Source organism: Rattus rattus, chromosome 1 (genome assembly GCF_011064425.1).
Source record: "Rattus rattus isolate New Zealand chromosome 1, Rrattus_CSIRO_v1, whole genome shotgun sequence".
NCBI lineage: Eukaryota > Metazoa > Chordata > Mammalia > Rodentia > Muridae > Rattus > Rattus rattus.
Window position 1 is genome coordinate 167194453 of NC_046154.1, and position 19100 is coordinate 167213552.

Consider the following 19100-nt stretch of genomic DNA (forward strand, 5'->3'; position numbering starts at 1 on the left):
CTGGCAATCAACTGGCAATGTAGCTAGTAATAAAACATTATATCGCTCTATAAGAGAAAAGTAAACTTCTGACTACAAAACCTGTTCTAACAGGACTGCTGCTGTCTTGCAGACAGACAAGGACTGGTCCAAAACCAGACTATTATTTTGAATCTAAGTAAATAGAGAAAGAATGGTATTACAGGAATGATTGTTGAAAAGTAGCCCTAAGCGCCTTAAGTATTAAGAGATTATCTAATGCCTTTTTAACAAATACATTTTCACTAAAGATGTTATGATTTACCCTAAGTTGAACATAATCCTATTGAGAAAATTAAAACATAGAAAATACATCTTCTGACTTAAGCAGCAACAGCAAACAATTTCTGCAATGAACAGAGGAGATTAAGTTTTATATAGGACAATAAAGAATCAATCCATTACCGGGACAGGACTGATGTTGGTGGCGCTGACAGCTACACCTTCTTGAGAATTAATAATATTTTTAATCCTCAAATTCAAATCCTGAACAACTTCCTCTACTGCTTTATAAAAAGGCTCCCCGCTGCTGTGGCCTTTGATCAGTTGTGTCCTTATCGCCGATAATATCCGACCGCCCGCAAGGCTGCAAACAGAAGGAGGAGTTGCTCGTCATAGTTTTGTAAGTGAGTTTGCTTAGAAGCTGCAAACTTACTTCTCGGTGTTAATCAACACCTTTCCAAAGCACGACTTTGATCTTGTAGATCAAACAGCAAAGCATTTAAAGAAAAAATAAAAACCACAAGAAACAAAAAGTTTTTCTAAAACCCAAAACGTCATACATTAAATCTTCCTTGATAGACAGCTGAAAAAATATTTTAACTATGTATAAAATATGATAGATGGGATGAATTTCTACATATCTGAAATCTGTAAAGTGTACACAATACTAAGACAACAAAACTGGCCACCTCCCATTGAATGCCTAGAGTGTTACATTGATCTTAAAACCAACTCAAGCTGCTATTGATGCTAACAAAGATTAAAGAATTTGTCCTAGATCACATGGACATCCAGGAAAGAAAGAGGAAAGAAGAAAGCTAACCCAAAGGAAATACTATACCACCATACATGAAGGATTATTATATACAGAAGAGGAAATTAAGCAAGTCACTATTATCCGAAGCAAACCAAAAACTAAAGCAGCTATAGCCAATAGATTAGTGTTTTTCTAAGCCTTCAGTCAATGTTTCTTTCTATGCCTGAATCTGGATCACAGCTCCTGCTCTACAGGAGGGAGAAATGCACAGGAAAATGGATCTTGATCTGTTCTGAAGAAGAAACTAGGGGTGTCCAACAGTAGAATCAGGGTTTCCACTGAAGTCAGGAGGTATACGTAGAAAGGCGATGAGACAACAGTCTGGTTTGACCTGGAGTTATGAGGTATCCCTAGAAAGGCTGTGCCCAACAAGACAGTGGTCTGGTTTGACATGGCGTCATGATAGCTCTGCCTCTCTGTACCTTGAGCGTGCTACTACGCTTCTCTTTTGTAGTAGCGTAAAGGAAAACCTATCGACTGAAGTTTTCATCCTCAATACCTTGTGACCAGATTATACATCTTAGGTATTCTAATAAGCATGTGAAGTAAGATTGGCCAGGTAAATATTTGGGCCAACGGGAAGGGGAAATTTATGACACAATGACAGAGAACTGAAAGTCCAGTGGCAGTTCACTAGCTCGGTCTCTGCCATGTTGCCTAGCAGAAGAATCACACTCAGTTTTGTCTGAAACACCAATTCCTGATGCTAGCCTACTGAATCACGTTCTCCAAGAAGGGTGCTGTGTAACTGCATTGGTACCACAGGTGACTTTTATGCTGGAGCAATGTGGGAAGCATTTCATGCAAAAGTCAGCTCAGAGGGAGGAATCTGTATCTTGAGTAGACATCTCACTGAGCTTGGTAAGATGAGAGGAAAATCTTCAAATATCTCCAATCCTTCCCTGGGAAGAGAACTAACAAGAGGCAGTGTGGTGAGCTATGACGTAACTGAGCAGGACAAATGGTCTTTTCTGGAAGGCAAATTTGTTTTAGTACCGCCTTCTGGGAGTAAAGTGCTGAGACAGCAGAAAGGTGGGAAGGGCAGGGAGAGACTTCCACATCTAATATAATCCTCAGGAGGGGGCTTACTGACTTTCAGTCAGTCTTTTTAATTTCTAGTTTGGGAAATTTTTTCTAAAGCCTTTTCCTGTAGGGTGGCAATAGAGAAATAAGATTGTTTTGGATTTATTCATTATAAATAGAACAATAGCTAAATTCTACTGCTTATTTTAAAGTTTTTCTTTTAAGGTCTTTGAATTTTGTACCAATAAGTATATCACGACCAAATAGTTTTATTTCTTTTAATTATTTTACCTACCATTTGCTTTTCTTGCCGCATTCATTTGAACTGTCCATCAAATACTGGGCTGCAATGACTGACTCTTAAATTGAATACTAAAACATTTGACAATAACTAGGTTTCTATAGGAACCCTTTTATCGGATTAGACAGTCTTCATTCTTAGTTCATCTTTATGAGGGGGGATCACCCTACAGGGTGATTATGTGTTCCCATCAGACCTGCAATCTGAGCTGTCCCAATATGTGCCATAGTATTGCTAATGGTTATACAAAAAGAATTTTTCTAGGCTGGAGAGGCTGTTTCAGTGGGTAAAATGCTTATCACATGGGCATGAGTACCTGAATTTGATCCCTAGCATACACATAAAAAAATAGGCCCAGTGTAGTGGAGCGCTTGAGTAATCACAGAGCTAGGAAGGTGAAGAAAGCGTATCCCTGGGACTCTCTGGCTCGCTACCACGGCCTACTAGTAGTGAGACCAGGCCTCGAAACACAAGGTGGACAGCTCCTATACGGGTGGATCTCTGGCTCTCACCCACAGGTCCACACACACACACACACACACACACAGAGAGAGAGAGAGAGAGAGAGAGAGAGAGAGAGAGAGAGAGAGAGAGAGAGAGAGAGAGAGAGAGAGAGAGAATACAATCTCCAGTTCGCCAGGTCATTATGTGACTTGCTCCACTTCTGATTTGTCTCTCTGACTTTTCTTCACCTGATTCTTGGCCTACAATTTATTTGCATTAAGAAGCATTTAGAAATGTTGTCCAGGATTATAAGATTTTGGTAATGAAAGGGTAATTCCTGGTATTTTGTCTGTCTTACTTCTGTAACCAAAAGTAAAGGCTGGTTCTAGGAATCACTTCACTTAGAGAAGAGCTTTATTTTCAGCTGTTACTGTATACTTAAACTTATAATTCTACTAAAAGAACAGACAGAAATCAGTCTGGCAGTTCCTAAGAAAATTGGACGTTGCACTAACTGAGGACCCAGCTATACCTCTCCTGGGCATATACCCAAAAGATGCTCCAACATATAACAAAGACACATGCTCCACTATGTTCATCGCAGCCTTATTTATAATAGCCAGAAGCTGGAAAGAACCCAGATGCCCTTCAACAGAGCAATGGATACAGAGAATGTGATACATCTACACAATGGAGTACTACTCAGCTATTTAAAACAATGACTTCGTGAAATTCTTAGCTCCAAATGGATGGAACTAGAAAATATGATCCTGAGTGAGGTAACCCAATCACAAAAGAACACACATGGTATGCACTCACTGATAAGTAGATACTAGTCCAAAAGCTCGGAATACCCAAGAGACTATTCACAGACCACGTGAAGCCCAAGAAGAAGGAAGACCAAAATGTGCGTGCTTCAGTCCTTCTTAGAAGGGAGGACAAAATACTCACAAAAGGAAATATACGGACAAAGAAAAGACCCACCAAACCCAGTCACTATTGCTAATGCCAAGAAGTGCTTGCTGACAGGAGCCTGATATGGATGTCTCTTGAGAGGCTCTGCCAGGGCCTTACTGATACAGATTAAGATGCTTGCAGCTAACCATGAACCTGAGCATGGGGACCCCAATGGAGGAGTTAGAGAAAGGACTGAAGGAGCTGACGGGGTTTGCACCCCTATAGGAAGAACAACATTATCGCCAACCAGATCCCCCAGAGCTTCCAGGATCTAAACCACCAACCAATGAGTACACATGGAGGGATCCATGACTCCAGTCACATTTGTAGCAGTGATGGCATTGTCTGGCATCAATAGGAGGAGAAGGCCTTGGTCCTGTGAAGGCTCGTTTCCCTAGTGTACAGGAATGCCAGGGCATTGAGGTGGAAGTGGGTAGGTGTGGAAGCACCTTCATGGAAGCAGGGGGAGGGGGAGAAAGGGTGGGAAAGGAGAGAAAGGGGATAACATTTGAAATGTAAATGCATAAAATGTCCACTAAAAATAAAAGAAAGGACATGCTTGAAGATTATAAGAAAGAAAAAAAAAAAAGGAAGAGACAAATTGGATGAACTATAGCCAAACGAACCCATAGTTAGCACTTTGGCACTTTGTTTTTTCTGGAAACTACTCTTGTGAAAGAGATTTGGTAGTAAATTCTGTAAAGCACTTTGGTACTTTATAATGATTTACAATATATGATACATGCTCTTCAGTCATTCTGTCACTCAGGGTGAATATAAGTCATGGTTTGCAGAACTTGGTGATGGGAATGACGTAGTGACAAGCTGCTACTGCTATGCCCACGGGACAGCAATTCGGTGTTCTTTACATGATATGTGCTTACGGGTTAATGATTTGGTTAGCTATTAAAGTACAAAAGTACAGTTCAAAGGGAAAGCTGACAGAAATTCTAGGCAATGCTAGAACAAAAGTATAATCAGTCCTTTTGAATAAAACTAGTACTAGTTGATCATAGTGTTTGTTTGGGGCCATTAAGGATGACTATCCACAAAACCTTACAACTATAGAATACACTATATGCATATATAGCTATTATATGTATTATTCAACATTTTAGACTGAATGTTTTATAGTTATAAGTACTGATGTCTTGTCAATAATGTTTTAGTAATTCCAATTCGGGTTGGTTCTCCCCTAACTAGACTAGACCTGTTCTCGCAGTTGTGAAATGCTATGCATATTATACTCTACATGATTTCTCATGTTAAGGAGGCCTCCAAGTGAAAATGCAAATACTAACAGGAAATTAGCACAGTAGCTACAGTTCACAGGACCTCTGCCAACTAGGGTAATGCTGGGTGAGGTTACTGGCCTGGTAAAAATCTTTTTTATTAAAAGATGGTCTTCCAGGTGGTTTTTAAGTGTATCCTTTTATTGAAGTAGATAGGTCAATTACATATGTTTATTAAAGCTTCAAATAAACAAGAATAAACAAACAAAAAATTTGATAGAGATTCAAAGGATAATTAAAGGTGAAAAAATGTCTTAGTTGCAAATTATAAGAATAAAACTTTCACATATTAGGAAAACATTATCATTTATTTTTACCCCACTCCTTGTAGAAGAACAAAATTGCTGAATTCTCAAAGTAGAGTAAGCCATTGCCAGAATTGTTTCTAGAAAAAGATTTACAGACTTCTATTTCCACTGCTTGCCAAGGTTAACTTGTTGGCCATTAGCAAACATTCTAAACACTGCGACTATGACTGATTCACATATTCCCTACTAAAGCCAACCATTAGACTCTCTGGTATCTACTTGGTAACACAGGAACTTCATTCAAGCTGCTGCTTTTAGAACCTGGAAGTTCCAGAAGTTGTTAACCCAATACTCGAGCCTTTCTTTCTGTGCTCTGTGCTGGCTTTACAACATGAATAAACGCTGTGAGAGGAGTAGAATGAGACTAAAAGCAGAGAGGGAGCTTGAGTGGAAAAGTGGAAGGAAGAATGAGTTATTCCCCAAGGATACCTTTCTGCTAATTTAGATAAACATTCACAGGAGAATTAGACGAGAGAATTAAACCGTAGCTCCCAGCCCCACCATACTACAGTCCCCGGCAGAACACCCAGTGAGGCAGCAGTGAAAAGCACAGTTCAAAGGGAAAGCTGACGGAAATTCTAGACAATGCTAGAACAAACATTTTCATTTAAGTTACCACTCTTTACTAAATACACTGTCTGCCTCTGCCATTATGTATTTGAGAATTTGATAACTATTTGCTTTAATACTTTTTAAAATTAAATATGATTGAAGGTTCATTAAGTAATATAAAAACACTTCTGAAGTATTTTCAAACAAAACAATAATTAACAAGAGATGAGACAGGTAATTTCCAGCCAAATTAACATTCTATAACCACATATTTGGCTTAATATATAACAGAGGTGTTCATTTAAAAGCTATGTAGTAAGCCTAAAGTACAGCATTTTTAAATTCTTAACAATAGAACCTAATTAATTTATATAAACGGAAGCTTCCAAGACAATTTTAGGTAAAAGTATAGCATGCATTTTATGGTGGCATCTACTGGCAAAATTCAGAAATGCAGCCAGCTTGGCTAAAATGGCCTCAGGAAGAGTGGGCAGAGGACAATGAGTGTCAGATGGTATTTCTCCCCCCTCCCCTTCTGTCCTATCTACCTAGCTTCATTCTTCCTTGGAGTAAAAGATTATTATACTGCTTCCTTTATAAGACAAGCACAAACTTACCCGCGGACACAGGAATTAAATCCATCTTTACCCCTTGAGCTGTAAGGTAGGAAAACAAAGAGGAGATGGAAAGCAGAGAGAGAGAGAGGTAGGAGTCGGATTATACACACTTTGCACACTGACTCACGTCTCCTGAGGTCTCGTCCAGTACCTAGTATGGAATCCTATCAAAAGCCATTTCAGAAGGATCACACAGGATGGCAAATCCCAGAAATAAGGCTGTAGCTACAGGGATTAGGGACATGAGATGTAAACATGCTCACAATAAATAAATAAATAAATGAATGAATGTATGTTGAGCTAAGGCAGAGACTTAGAGATGTGTAAGACTTAACTCGGGTAGGTGGAGTCACAGGAGCTATGAGAAGAAGTTCTAACAAGGGACCAAATACGAGAAGTCAACCCGCCTGATGGTAACAAAGGTCAGATCATGGAGAGCACTGACAGAGGCATAGGAAGGAGAGCAGTGAGCCTCTCCAGAGTAAACAGGAACTATACTGTGTGCCACAGACTGGGCTACGGCCGGCACAGTACGGAGGGCAACCAACAAAGTCTTAGACTTTCTGCCGAGAAGAACGAGTCAAGACTGCAAACTGAGAAGCGGGAAATGAAGAATAGCACTTTTCATCAGTCTGAGCAAAAAGATGGAGAAGGAACTGGGACAGAAAATACAGCTTGTGGGGTTTTCTTACTATCCTTACAGACTACGAATAAAGTACAAGTCAAGGGAAAGTCTGAAATTATAAGACGAAACGCATAGCAGTAGAGCAAACGTCCACGAAGCTTGGCATCCCCGCATCTGGTTCACTGCAAGGGCATCCTTTAGATTCAGCTCCACTGCAGCCTTTTTCCAGGCACACTTTCCTGACGTCCTTATCACAGACTGCAACAAAGCAGACCAACATAGCTGCTCCGCACTGTACCTCTTCTAGTTTTTAGTAGTCTTGCTATTTTGAATTATAAAATTAACATACTGTTTCAAAAAAAACCCAAAATTGTTTAAGTAGACTCTCACTTGAAGACATTATTTGGATACCCACTCCTTTAGTGTCTTCCCCAGAAGATGGGGTAATTTATTCATGAATACTTGGAATAAATGGTTGCTAAATTGAAGAAATATATCCTCTCATGCTAGGTGCCTATAAAAGAAATGCATTTCTAACCATTTGGTCAATTTTCCCAACCATCTAGTCCACCAAAATTTTAACAGATTTATTAAACTGAATATATGCATTTATCTTGCTTTCTCCCTAAGCCTTACTGAAGTTAAAAACTGAACAAACTAGTTTTTTAATAAATTCAGAAAAAAAAAATAGAAGACAATACTAATAATAGAGAAGAATTTCCTCAACACATGGAAAGACAGAAAGCAGATCGACAAGCACTGACTACCCAGAATAATACACACACACACACACACACACACACACACACACACACACACACACAACACCAGTGCGGACCCAAGCCCTGAAGACCCTGTAGCAAGGATGTTGAAAACCTGTGCATGCATGTGGGACACTGGTACCCTAGATCCTCTCTTGCTCTCAGCAGTGAAGCTAGTGTGTCCCTTCTACCATGACACAGAAGGCAGGGTCACCTGAAGAGTAAGCAAGGCAGGACCCAATCCTGGGCAGCAAGGGGAAAAAGGAGAATAAAATCTTCACACTGAACTGTGAGCTCAGTGTCCGCCCGCCCATCACAGGCCTGAAGTATCTGGGAAAACACGTGGAAAGATTCAAAGAAAAGATGCACAGATATCTGACATCTGCAGAGTTACGTCCCTAACGACAGGGCAGACTGGTCACCATGCTGTCATTAAGCCCACTGCACAAAGCTGCTGACCAGCTTTACAGAGACTCACTTCTAAGCAGGAAAAGACAGGTTCAAATCACGATCCCTTCTGGGAATACTCTAACATAAAACAGGACACAACGAAAGTCTAACCAAAAAAATCCTTAGGCAAACAAGCAACATATGCTAGCAGATAGAAATGTGATTCTTTTCCTCTAGCTTTGTCGTTGTTGTTGTTGTTGTTGTTGTTGTTGTTTTGTTGTTGTTGTTGTTGTTGTTCACCCTTAAGAGAAAGCCTCACACTGGAGCCCAAGGCAATTTTCCTGTCCCAGCCTCCCAAGTGCTGGGAACATGAGTGAGGCAGTACATCCAGCTCAAGTTAAACATGGTTACAAATCGTACAAAGATAAAGCATGGTAAGACCATATAAAATCAACCGAATAAAGGCGTTGGTTTCCTGTTTGCTTTTGTGTATTCCTATTCCATTGTTCTTATTGTGGGGGTGGGGGTGGGGGAAGGGCTTGCATGACACTCATGGGGCAGGCAGAGGACAACTTTCACGAGCTGAGCCTCTCTTCCTACTGTAAGTTGCAGGAATCAACTCAGTCATCTGGTTTTGGTCACTGCCTTTACCTGCTGAGCCATCTCACTGGTCCAAGTGTTTGCTTTTAAGAAGCCATATTGAGCAAAGTGAAGCTCACCATTGGAAAGTAAAGCCATGAGGTTCAGAAACAGAAAAGAGGCAAAGAAAATTCCCAACAAAGAAAGAGAACTTCAGACAAATTTCCCTTATGAATATTGACATAAAAATACTCAATAAAATTCTTGCAAACCGAATACAAGAACACATCAAAATGATCATCCATCATGATCAAGTAGGCTTCATCCCAGGGATGCAGGGATGGTTTAATATATGAAAATCCATCAATGTAATTCACTATATAAACAAACTCAAAGATAAGAACCACATGACCATTTCATTGGATGCTGAGAAAGCACTTGACAAAATTCAATATCCCTTTATGATAAAAATCCTGGAAAGATCAAAAATTCACAGCCCATATCTAAACATAGTAAAAGCAATGTACAGCAAACCAGTACCTAACATCAAACTAAATGGAGAGAAACTTGAAGCAATCCCACTAAAATCAGGGACTAGACAAGGCTGCCCACTCTCTCCCTACTTATTCAATATAGTACTCCAAGTCCTAGCCAGAGCAATCAGACATCAAAAGGAGGTCAAAGGGATACAAATTGGAAAGGAAGAAGTCAAAATATCACTATTTGCAGATGATATGATAGTGTACTTAAACAATCCCAAAAGTTCCACCAGAGAACTACTAAACCTGATAAACAACTTCAGCAAAGTGTCAGGGTATAAAATTAACTCAAACAAATCAATAGCCTTCCTCTACTCAAAGGATAAACAGGCTGAGAAAGAAATTAGGGAAATGACACCCTTCACAATAGTCCCAAATAACATAAAATATCTTGGTGTGACTTTAACCAAGCAAGTGAAAGATCTGTATGACACAAATTTCAAATCTCTGAAGAAAAAAACTGAGGAAGATCTCAGAAGATGGAAAGATCTTCCATGCTCATGGATTGGCAAGATTAATATAGTAAAGATGGCCATCTTGCCAAAAGCAATCTACAGATTCAATGAAATCCCCATCAAAATTCCTACTCAATTCTTTATAGAGATAGAAAGAGCAATTTGCAAATTCATTTCGAATAACAAAAAATTCAGGATAGCCAAAACTATACTCAACAATAAAAGAACTTCTGGGGGAATCACCATCCTTGACTTCAAGCAGTATTACAGAGCAATAGTGATTAAAAACTGTATGGTATTGGCACAGAGACAATCAGGTAGATCAGTTGAACAGAATTGAAGACCCAGAAATGAAACCACACATCTATAGCCACTTGATCTTTGACAAAGGAGCTAAAACCATCCAATGCAAGAAAGATAGCATTTTCAACAAATGGTGTTGGTTCAACTGAAGGTCAGCATGTAGAAGAATGCAGGTCGATCCATTCTTACTGCCCTGTACAAAGCTTACGTCCAAGTGGATCAAGGATCTCCACATCAAACCAGATACACTCAAACTAATAGAAGAAAAAGTGGGGAAGAGTCTCGAATACATGGGCACTGGGGAAAATTTCCTAAACAAAATACTTATGCTCTAAGATCAAGAATCGACAAATGGGACCTCATAAAACTACAAAGCTTTTGTAAAGCAAAAGACACTGTCATTAGGACAAAACGGCAACCAACAGATTGGGAAAAGATCCTTACCAATCCTACATCTGATAGAGGACTAATGTCCAAAATATACAAAGAACTCAAGAAGTTAGACCCCAGAGAGCCAAATCACCCTATTAAAAAATGGGGTACAGAGCTAAACAAAACACTCTTAGCTGAGGAATACCGAATGGCTGAGAAGTACCTAAAGAAACGTTCAACATCCTTAGTCATCAGGGAAATGCAAATCAAAACAACCCTGAGATTCCACCTCACACCAGTCAGGATGGCTAAGATCAAAATCTCAGATGACAGCAAATGCTGGCGAGGATGTGGAGAAAGAGGAACACTCCTCCATTGTTGGTGGGATTGCAAACTGGTACAACCACTCTGGAAATCAGTCTGGAGGTTCCTCAGAAAATTTGACATAGTACTACCTGAGGACCCAGCTATACCACTCCTGAGCATATACTCAAAAGATGCTCCAACATATAACAAAGACACATGCTCCACTATGTTCATCGCAGCCTTATTTATAATAGCCAGAAGCTGGAAAGAACCCAGATACCCTTCAACAGAGGAATGGATACAGAAAATGTGGTACATCTACACAATGGAATATTACTCAGCTATCAAAAACAATGACTTTATGAAATTCGTAGGCAAATGGTCGGAACTGGAAAATATCATCCTGAGTGAGGTAACCCAATCACAGAAAAACACACATAGTATGCACTCACTGATAAGTGGATATTAGCCTAAATGCTCGAATTACTCAAGATACAATCCACAGACCACAGGAAGCTCAAGAAGGAGGATAACCGAAATGCAGATGCTTCGCTCCTTCTTAAAAGGGGGAACAAAGATATTCATAGGAGAGGATATGGAAGCAAAGTTTAGAGCAGCGACTGAAGGAATGGCAATTCAGAGCCTGCCCCACATGTGGCCCATATATATATATATATATATATATATATATATATATATATATATATATATATATACAACAGAACTAGATAAGATTGATGAAGCTAAAAAATACATGTGGAAAGGGACTGGATATAGATCTCTCCTGAGAGACACATCCAGAGCATGGCCAATACAGAGGTCAATGCTAGCAGCAAACCACTGAACTGAGAATAGGACCAGATTAGAGGAAGTACTGGAAGAGTTGAAGGAGCTTGCAACCCCATAAAAACAACAATGCCAACAACCAGAACTTCCAGGGACTAAACCACTACCCAAAGACTATACATGGACTGACCCAGGGCTCCAACTGCATATGTAGCAGAGAATAGCCTTGTTGGTGCACCAGTGGAAGGGAAAGCCCTTGGTCCTGCCAAGGTTGGACCCCCAGTGCAGGGAATATGGGGGGAGGCAATAAGGTGATGTATAGGGGGAATACCCGTGGGGAGGGGGAGGGAGGGATGGGGACTTGTGGACAGGAAAACTGGGAAGGGGAAAAGTTTGAAATGTAAGAAGAAATATAATAAAAATTTTTAAAAGATGAAATTTCAAAATTTGAAGGACCATAAAAAAAAAAAAGAAAGAAAGAAAGAAAAAAGAAGGTGCTGAGGAAGCTGTCCAGTCACCACCGTGACAAAGGCCCAGCAGGTGCAGGGATGCAGTGAACACTAAAGGAGACCCTGCAAGGATGTCTTCAGGGACAGAGGATGACCTCACAGGAAAACAAATACTAAATCTGTCAAGCTTGCTAACTAATTGATGAAAAGCAAACAGGAAAGAATCCAAAGGAAAGGTGATGTGAATGTGAACTATCTCCCCTGCGCTCAGGTTGGAACAGTGGATGCCCCCTGGGAGAGTTGTTTGGGGAGGCTGCGAAACCTCTCTGAGGAAGTGGTCTGTTTGGCTTTACACCCTGGCTTTACTTCCTTTTACTCTCTGCTTCCTGAGTACAGATACGATATGACCAGCCGCCTTCCTGCTCTTTATGTGGTAGATACCCACACAGGAGACAATGCAATTCAGAACAGAACCCTTAATTAAAGATATGGAATTGGGGCCTAGTAAGATGGCTCAGGGGGTAAAGGTGCTTGGTGCCAACCTGACAACCTGAGTTCAATCCCTGGGATCCCTAGGGTAGGAGAGAATGAACTCTTGTAGACTGTCCTCTGACTACCACTCCCATGTCATGGCATGTATGTACGATAAAGGCACACACATACGTTAAATAAAAAAGAAAACAAATACGAGATTTTTCAGTGAATGAATGATGTGGAATAAAGTAGAAATAAGTTCCTCAGAATGAGATAAAGGAATGAGTATCAGGAACTGAACTGACTAATTCAAGTCCCAGCTCTGCCACTCAGTGACAGTGCAACCCAGGGAGATTTGCTTGCTCCCCACACTGCGGTCTCTTCATCTCTGAGCTGAGAACAGCACCTATCCAGCCTGGGAGGCTTCCTACTGACCAAGGGATATCTACAGAAAAGAGTTTAAAACAACGCCAATGTCCAGTAAGATCAGCTACTTTTATTTGAACACGTCTATGGCTCGCCAATCAAAACAGCAGCAATCCACAATAGCTAATAGGTGCAAGCTACTCCAGCCGCCCCAAATTACTACAAACACCTAACACATCTATTATAAATGGAAGTCTTCCTGACTTAAAAAGAATATTCATCTCTAATGTCACATAAAACAAATCCTAGATAAAGCACAGATGTAAATTCATTATCTTTTCAATTTTCTCCCACATTCTTGGTATTGGTCTCCTTTATTGCTAAGTAAAACACTTTTAAAAATTACTTGGTCATTTCCAGTTCTGAGAAACTGTTTTTCCCAGAGAATGATAAACAATAACCACCCTCACTAAACAAACTCCACTTGAACCTACCTCTGGGTTTTTACACGCACAAGGCAGATACTTAGAGAAGACGGTCATGAAGTTACGATTTTTTTCATTTGGGTATTTTATTTCTCTTACCTGTGCTTTGGTCTGATGCTTGATTTCAGTATTACCTTCATTCCAACCTCTAATTCTGTGAAATTTTAAAGATAGATTAACAACAAATATTTATGATTTCTAAATTGTTACCTTGGATTTGGTACCTCTCCAAGAATTTCATCTAGCTTGTCAATGAAATTAACAAAAGCAGACAGCCCTTTTACATGTGCCCACAGAGGATCTGATGGTGGGGGTGCATATCCTTTCCCTCCGAGTTCTAATGTCCTAATAAATGATGTGGCCATCTGCGAAGGAAAATGGATGACTTAGTAACTCTTTTTTTTTTTTTTCCCAGAGCTGGGGACCGAACCCAGGGCCTTGCTCTTGCTAGGCAAGCGCTCTACCACTGAGCTAAATCCCCAACCCTGACTTAGTAACTCTTAATGGAGTTGAAGGTTAAACTACAATGGACATCATAGAGCCAGGGACATTTATATATAATCCTAGGTATGCAGCACCAAGGAAGTGCATTTCATGCACCGTGTCACATGCTAAGGAGCAGCTCATCCCAGGAGCAAGTGTCATGTGGACTCCATCCTACCCTAGATAGAGTGAGGTCGACAGCAAGTAGCTGGGGATGAAACTGACACCAAGTCACAAGCAAGAGGCAAGGATAAAGGGATATATTTGTATTAAGAGCAGATCTTTCACTATATAGATTTTGTTCATGAATATAGTTTCATGTATATGAATAATTAGCTATTGAAATCATACATAGAAGAAATCCATTTCCAGTGTCAACTGCTCCATTGTTTCCAATGGGTCCAAACCTTTACCTTTTCTAGGAAATAAAATCTGTACCAGATAACCACTAGATTCCAGCAAGCTTTTACATCCCAGGCTAAGCAGTTCAAAGAACTATCTTTACACTGATAAAAAAAAAAAGTGTATGTGACAACTACACCCAAGAACAAACACCTCCATTGAAAAGATGAAATGTTCCAAAAACACTATCTCCCAAATTACCCTTTAAAAAGCACATTATGGAATATCAGTAATTTGTGGGAAGTTCTAAGGTCAAACAGCTTGAGGAGTCACAGGTGACGTAACAAGGTAACTGTTTATAAGATACAAGGAAGTTACTCCAGTGAAGAACTTCTCAAAGCTCCTGATATTCAGATATGCATCATGTAAACAAACATCACATATGCTATGTCTGCTGATTTTTGCCCTTAGAAGTACTTATTCAAGAAGAGTCTATCAAAGCCAGGCACATTAGGACTTGTTTATAACCCAGCACTGTGAAATACAGGCAAGGGGACTGAGAATCTGTGATCAACTTGGGACACATAATAAAGCCCCTCAAAGTAAAGATAGGAAAGAAGGAAAGAGAAAATAAGAGAAAAGAGGAGAAAACCTGTATCCCTTATTTATTAGGGATAATGGCCTATGGAATGTATTTTTGTAGGAATACTGCTTAACAGAAATTCTCACTGGCTAAACTTGGAAGACAGGAAAAATTAAAAATCAGTAGATTTTCAAATAGAAAGGCAAAAACGTAAATTAACTACTCAAAAATGGTTTCATTATAATTACAAGTCCTGAAAACACAAGCATCCATACCAGAAACATAGACAACTGTTTCTCTCGGGCAGCATGCTTCAAGTCGGTGAAGGCCTCCCTTCCCAGTCCTCGGTCAGGGGTGTTGAGAATTTGAGCCAGAGCCAGGTCATTCTTTGAATTCACTAAGAGGCTCAAATACGAAAGGAAAATTTTCTTTGCCAACAGCCGCACCTGTACAGGAAAGCATTCATTATTTCCTTTATCAAAGTTGCTCTAAACCCTTTTCTTAACTATGCAGTAAGAATATATAGAATCATGAAATCATGACACTACATCCTGTTCTTTAGGCAAAAGGAACAGTCAAACGAACTGGAAACAAACTGGGCAACCAACACAGTCTTTCTCACCGAAATGAACTTAATAACCAGCAAATACTAAGTGACTACTGGAAAACTGCCCTTACAGAATGCTATAGGAGGATACATCGCAACAAGGCCTTTCTGGTGAGGTTTCACCTCATTTCCCTGCATAAGACTGCCAGGAAATAACAGCCAAGGATACTGTTTCCAGAACGTTAGAGCAGAGCCATCTTGCCACTGGACCCAAGTCTACATCCCATTGCAATGCCAGACACAGAGCTAAAGTTAAATACTTAAGTACTTAAGTTCTTAAGAACTACTAGATAATGGCTTTGACCTTATGAAATAACTAAATATCAAAATGAATGAAGTAAATGTTTAGAAAACAATGAAATTTAGTGAGTGGGAACATTAACAAATTTACTAAGAAATACGTAAGCCATATAAAAACACATTCAATATAAGAGATAATCTTAAGAGTCTCTACAGAATTATAATAATCAAGATGGAGAAGTGTATACAAAAGGACAGATGAGTTTGAAAGGAATCCAGAAGCAGACAGACAAAGTCACAGCCACAAAAGTACATAACAGCAGAAGTATCTCTACTAGGACTGCGACAGCAGACCTCGGACAGACATTCATACGGCAGAACACGAACCTCACCTCAAAGCTCACACCTTTTACATAAGTTAACTCAAAATGGATCATAAGTTTAAATTTACAATATAGCTGTATACCTTTTAGAACAAAACATAGGAGAAAATCCTTAAATCCTAGCATTGGGCAGAAAAGTTAGGCTTGACACCAAAACATAATCCAGAAAAGGAAGGACAAAAAGACAACTACTAGACCACAGCAAAGTTAAACTCTTCTTATAGATTCTCGTTGTGCTCTTTCCCTTTCAACTATGACTACCACCTACAGCCTTGGAATCATTTGTTTCTGGTTCTAATTGTCCTATCGCATACTTGAAATCCAGCCAACTCCTTCAGGTAGTGGATTTACAGATGCTGAGCTCAACTCATGGCCAAAATAAGAAATTCATAAATGTTCCAATAACATCAGAAATCTGAAGCCCATGATGTATCCTCTCCACACTCAAAGTGTTTTCTTTATTTAAATTTTCTGAGGCCAGTGTAAGTGGTGGGATACGAATACCTCCCTATGAACTATTGGCCAAGGAGAGTCCCAAACCTTCAAAATACAGGCTACCAACACTGCTCCTGGTAGCCTACCAGAACTAGAGAATCAAGCCCTATTACTGAAGACACGACACACTTTGGTCCAAACTAGAGCAAGACTACTTGTGAGTTCTTGCTTAGTTCCAGAAGGCTACTGGTAGGGAAAGGTTGTCAATGGTCTCACCGAGCAGAATGCATACTACCAAATGGACATGCAGGGAAACATGTACCCACAGGTACAATAGTGCTGGCTGACTGGATGGAATTAATGCCTGGGACAGTAAACCTGGCCAAAAGCCTCTGGCTAGGGAGGCTGTAAGGCTGAGGGGGTGGGAAAAGATCTATCACTGTCATTTTACTAAACACATATGGTGTCATTTTGTCAAACTACCTTCTAAATATTTGTGTTTGTATGCACAGACTAGTGCTATTCTTGGCCTAAGTCAAAGAAGTTTGTCTTTGCAAGGAATAACAGTGTGTGTGTGTGTGTGTGTGTGTGTGTGTTTTCGAAGGCAAACTTTAAGCTTGACACCTACTACTTGCTCTTTAAGGCTTACAAATTCCCTTCTCTGGTCTATGCTGCTGGGCAAACACTGGGGAAAGCATCTTAGAGCCTTCACAGATGGAGGGCTTCTTCAAGCTCTGGCTGCGGCTGGACGGGCATCCCTCTCATTATGGTCAGATAACATGGCAGTTATGGTTTCTGTGCTCTTGTATGTGCAAGTGAGTTTTTAAAAGGTTCCTCGGAAAAGCAGTCCATAAATACAGTTATGACATCCAGAAGCAAGGACCTAAATTGAAAAAATCCACAAGACTAAAGCTTTAGCAAGACATCAAAAACGGGAGTACTGATAAATTTGCTTAATAAATTGATTCTGCCCATAGTCTTCTTTAATTTTTACTGAGATATAAATAAGTAACCTTAATTTGAAGTCAGGACTTTTAAACAAAAAACTTTACTTGCTTTCCTTGCTAAAAATGTTCCTGGCTGGCACATAAACGCTTACGTGTAATGACAAAACACTCATTAGATTAAGAATTTCTTATTTGCTTAAAGACTGGGCAGGGAGCCTTTTTATATATTCCACTTTATTGCCTCAGAATTTCTAAAGCAATTTAACACTTTAGGGGGAAAGTAGGGTAAAATAAAATAGAGTATTTCTTAAATTCATCTTACTGCTCCATGGGAAGATTTTGGGGTGCCATTAGTAAATGTATCTGATGATCAGAATAGACCTTTCCAAGACTGTGTCCCCATAAGTCTCTTTAGAAGCTTAAGTATGCTGATTTTTAAAGGCGCCTTGTAAGTCAGATACAAGCATTAAGAAGGTCCCTAGAATTGAGACAAAGTACCCAAAGTGAAAAGGAGGAAGCTGATGTCAGCAAGGCTGGGAACGACTCTATAGGATGTGACATGACATTAACAGAGAACGCGTGGTCAGTTGAAGGTCCTAAAGATGCCAAGTGAAGTGTGTGTTTTATAACTCTTATTTGGTGACTGTACAGTATTAAAAGGCATTTTATATCAAGTTTTATATAAAAAGTCTCTTTTTACCATCTGTGTGTGTATGCGTGTGCATGTGTGTGTGTGTGTGTGTGTGTGTGTGTGTGTGCATGCGTGTGCTGTCTTAAGCTATGTGAGAGCATACAGCGCCCGTCACTGTTATGGCAGTGCTCCTAACCAAGTTTCCAAAGCTGGACTGATATACAGAAGAGCATCTCCTTCCTGCTGGTACTGATACTTGACCGTCACTTGACACAAACTCCTGTGTTGTTAGAATATTTTTTTTCTTCCACCTTCCCTCATTACAACACCCTTAAAAGCAGACATGTGTTAGGGCCTGATCCCTAAAACCGGCTTTGGTAGTGTGTCAGAGATAGTGGTCCTCCTTAAGACAGTGGGTTCTTCTCCAGATTGTCCTCTTCAGACTAGTGGGTCTGCCATTTTTATTCACTTCCTGAAAGTCGGGGTCAGTCCGAAGAGTTAGAAGGATGCTTAAGGTGGAAGAGTTGGCCCTCACTCGGCTGCCTACCCAGAACATTCGCCGGAGCCTTCGTCAGACTTTACTTTCTAACTTGTTCACACTAAAGGAGGCATGAAAGCCGCACGCTCTTAATGACTGCCGTTGTGTGGCCTGACCTTCATGACTGTAGACGGGAGATGTAATAGGTGATGTATTAAAAAACTCAAGGAAGCAGCTACCGTTTTTTGGTGGGGTTTTTGTTGTTGTTGTTGTTGTTGTTTTTGTGTTTGTTGGTTTGGTTTGATTTGTTTTGGTTTGGTTCTGTGCTTGAGATGGAGTTAAAGATCTCAAACCCAGGGCTAGACACAGGTTCTGCACATTTTACCACTTAGTTACACCTCAGGTGTCTCCTGTTTTTTTTTTTAAAAAAGAGTATATTTGAAAATAGTAAAAGCGATTCACTTCTGACTATTTAATTCTTTATACAACTATTCTTTAGGACACTGCTGTCTATATTTAAGAGTTTACAT

At 39.9% G+C, this 19100-nt stretch overlaps 1 protein-coding gene across 1 annotated transcript in view; it reads right to left on the reverse strand.

The window, feature by feature from the left end:
* The window catches only part of Parpbp (PARP1 binding protein), a 51049-nt gene that overhangs the window by 11388 nt on the left and 20561 nt on the right, over positions 1-19100 (reverse strand). Inside the window, exons 5-7 of the mRNA XM_032910858.1 lie at positions 15125-15295; positions 13652-13806; positions 424-604 (exon numbers count right to left, since the gene is read on the reverse strand). Of these exons, the coding sequence (XP_032766749.1) occupies positions 424-604; positions 13652-13806; positions 15125-15295 (507 nt within the window). The remainder of the gene's footprint in view (positions 1-423; positions 605-13651; positions 13807-15124; positions 15296-19100) is intronic.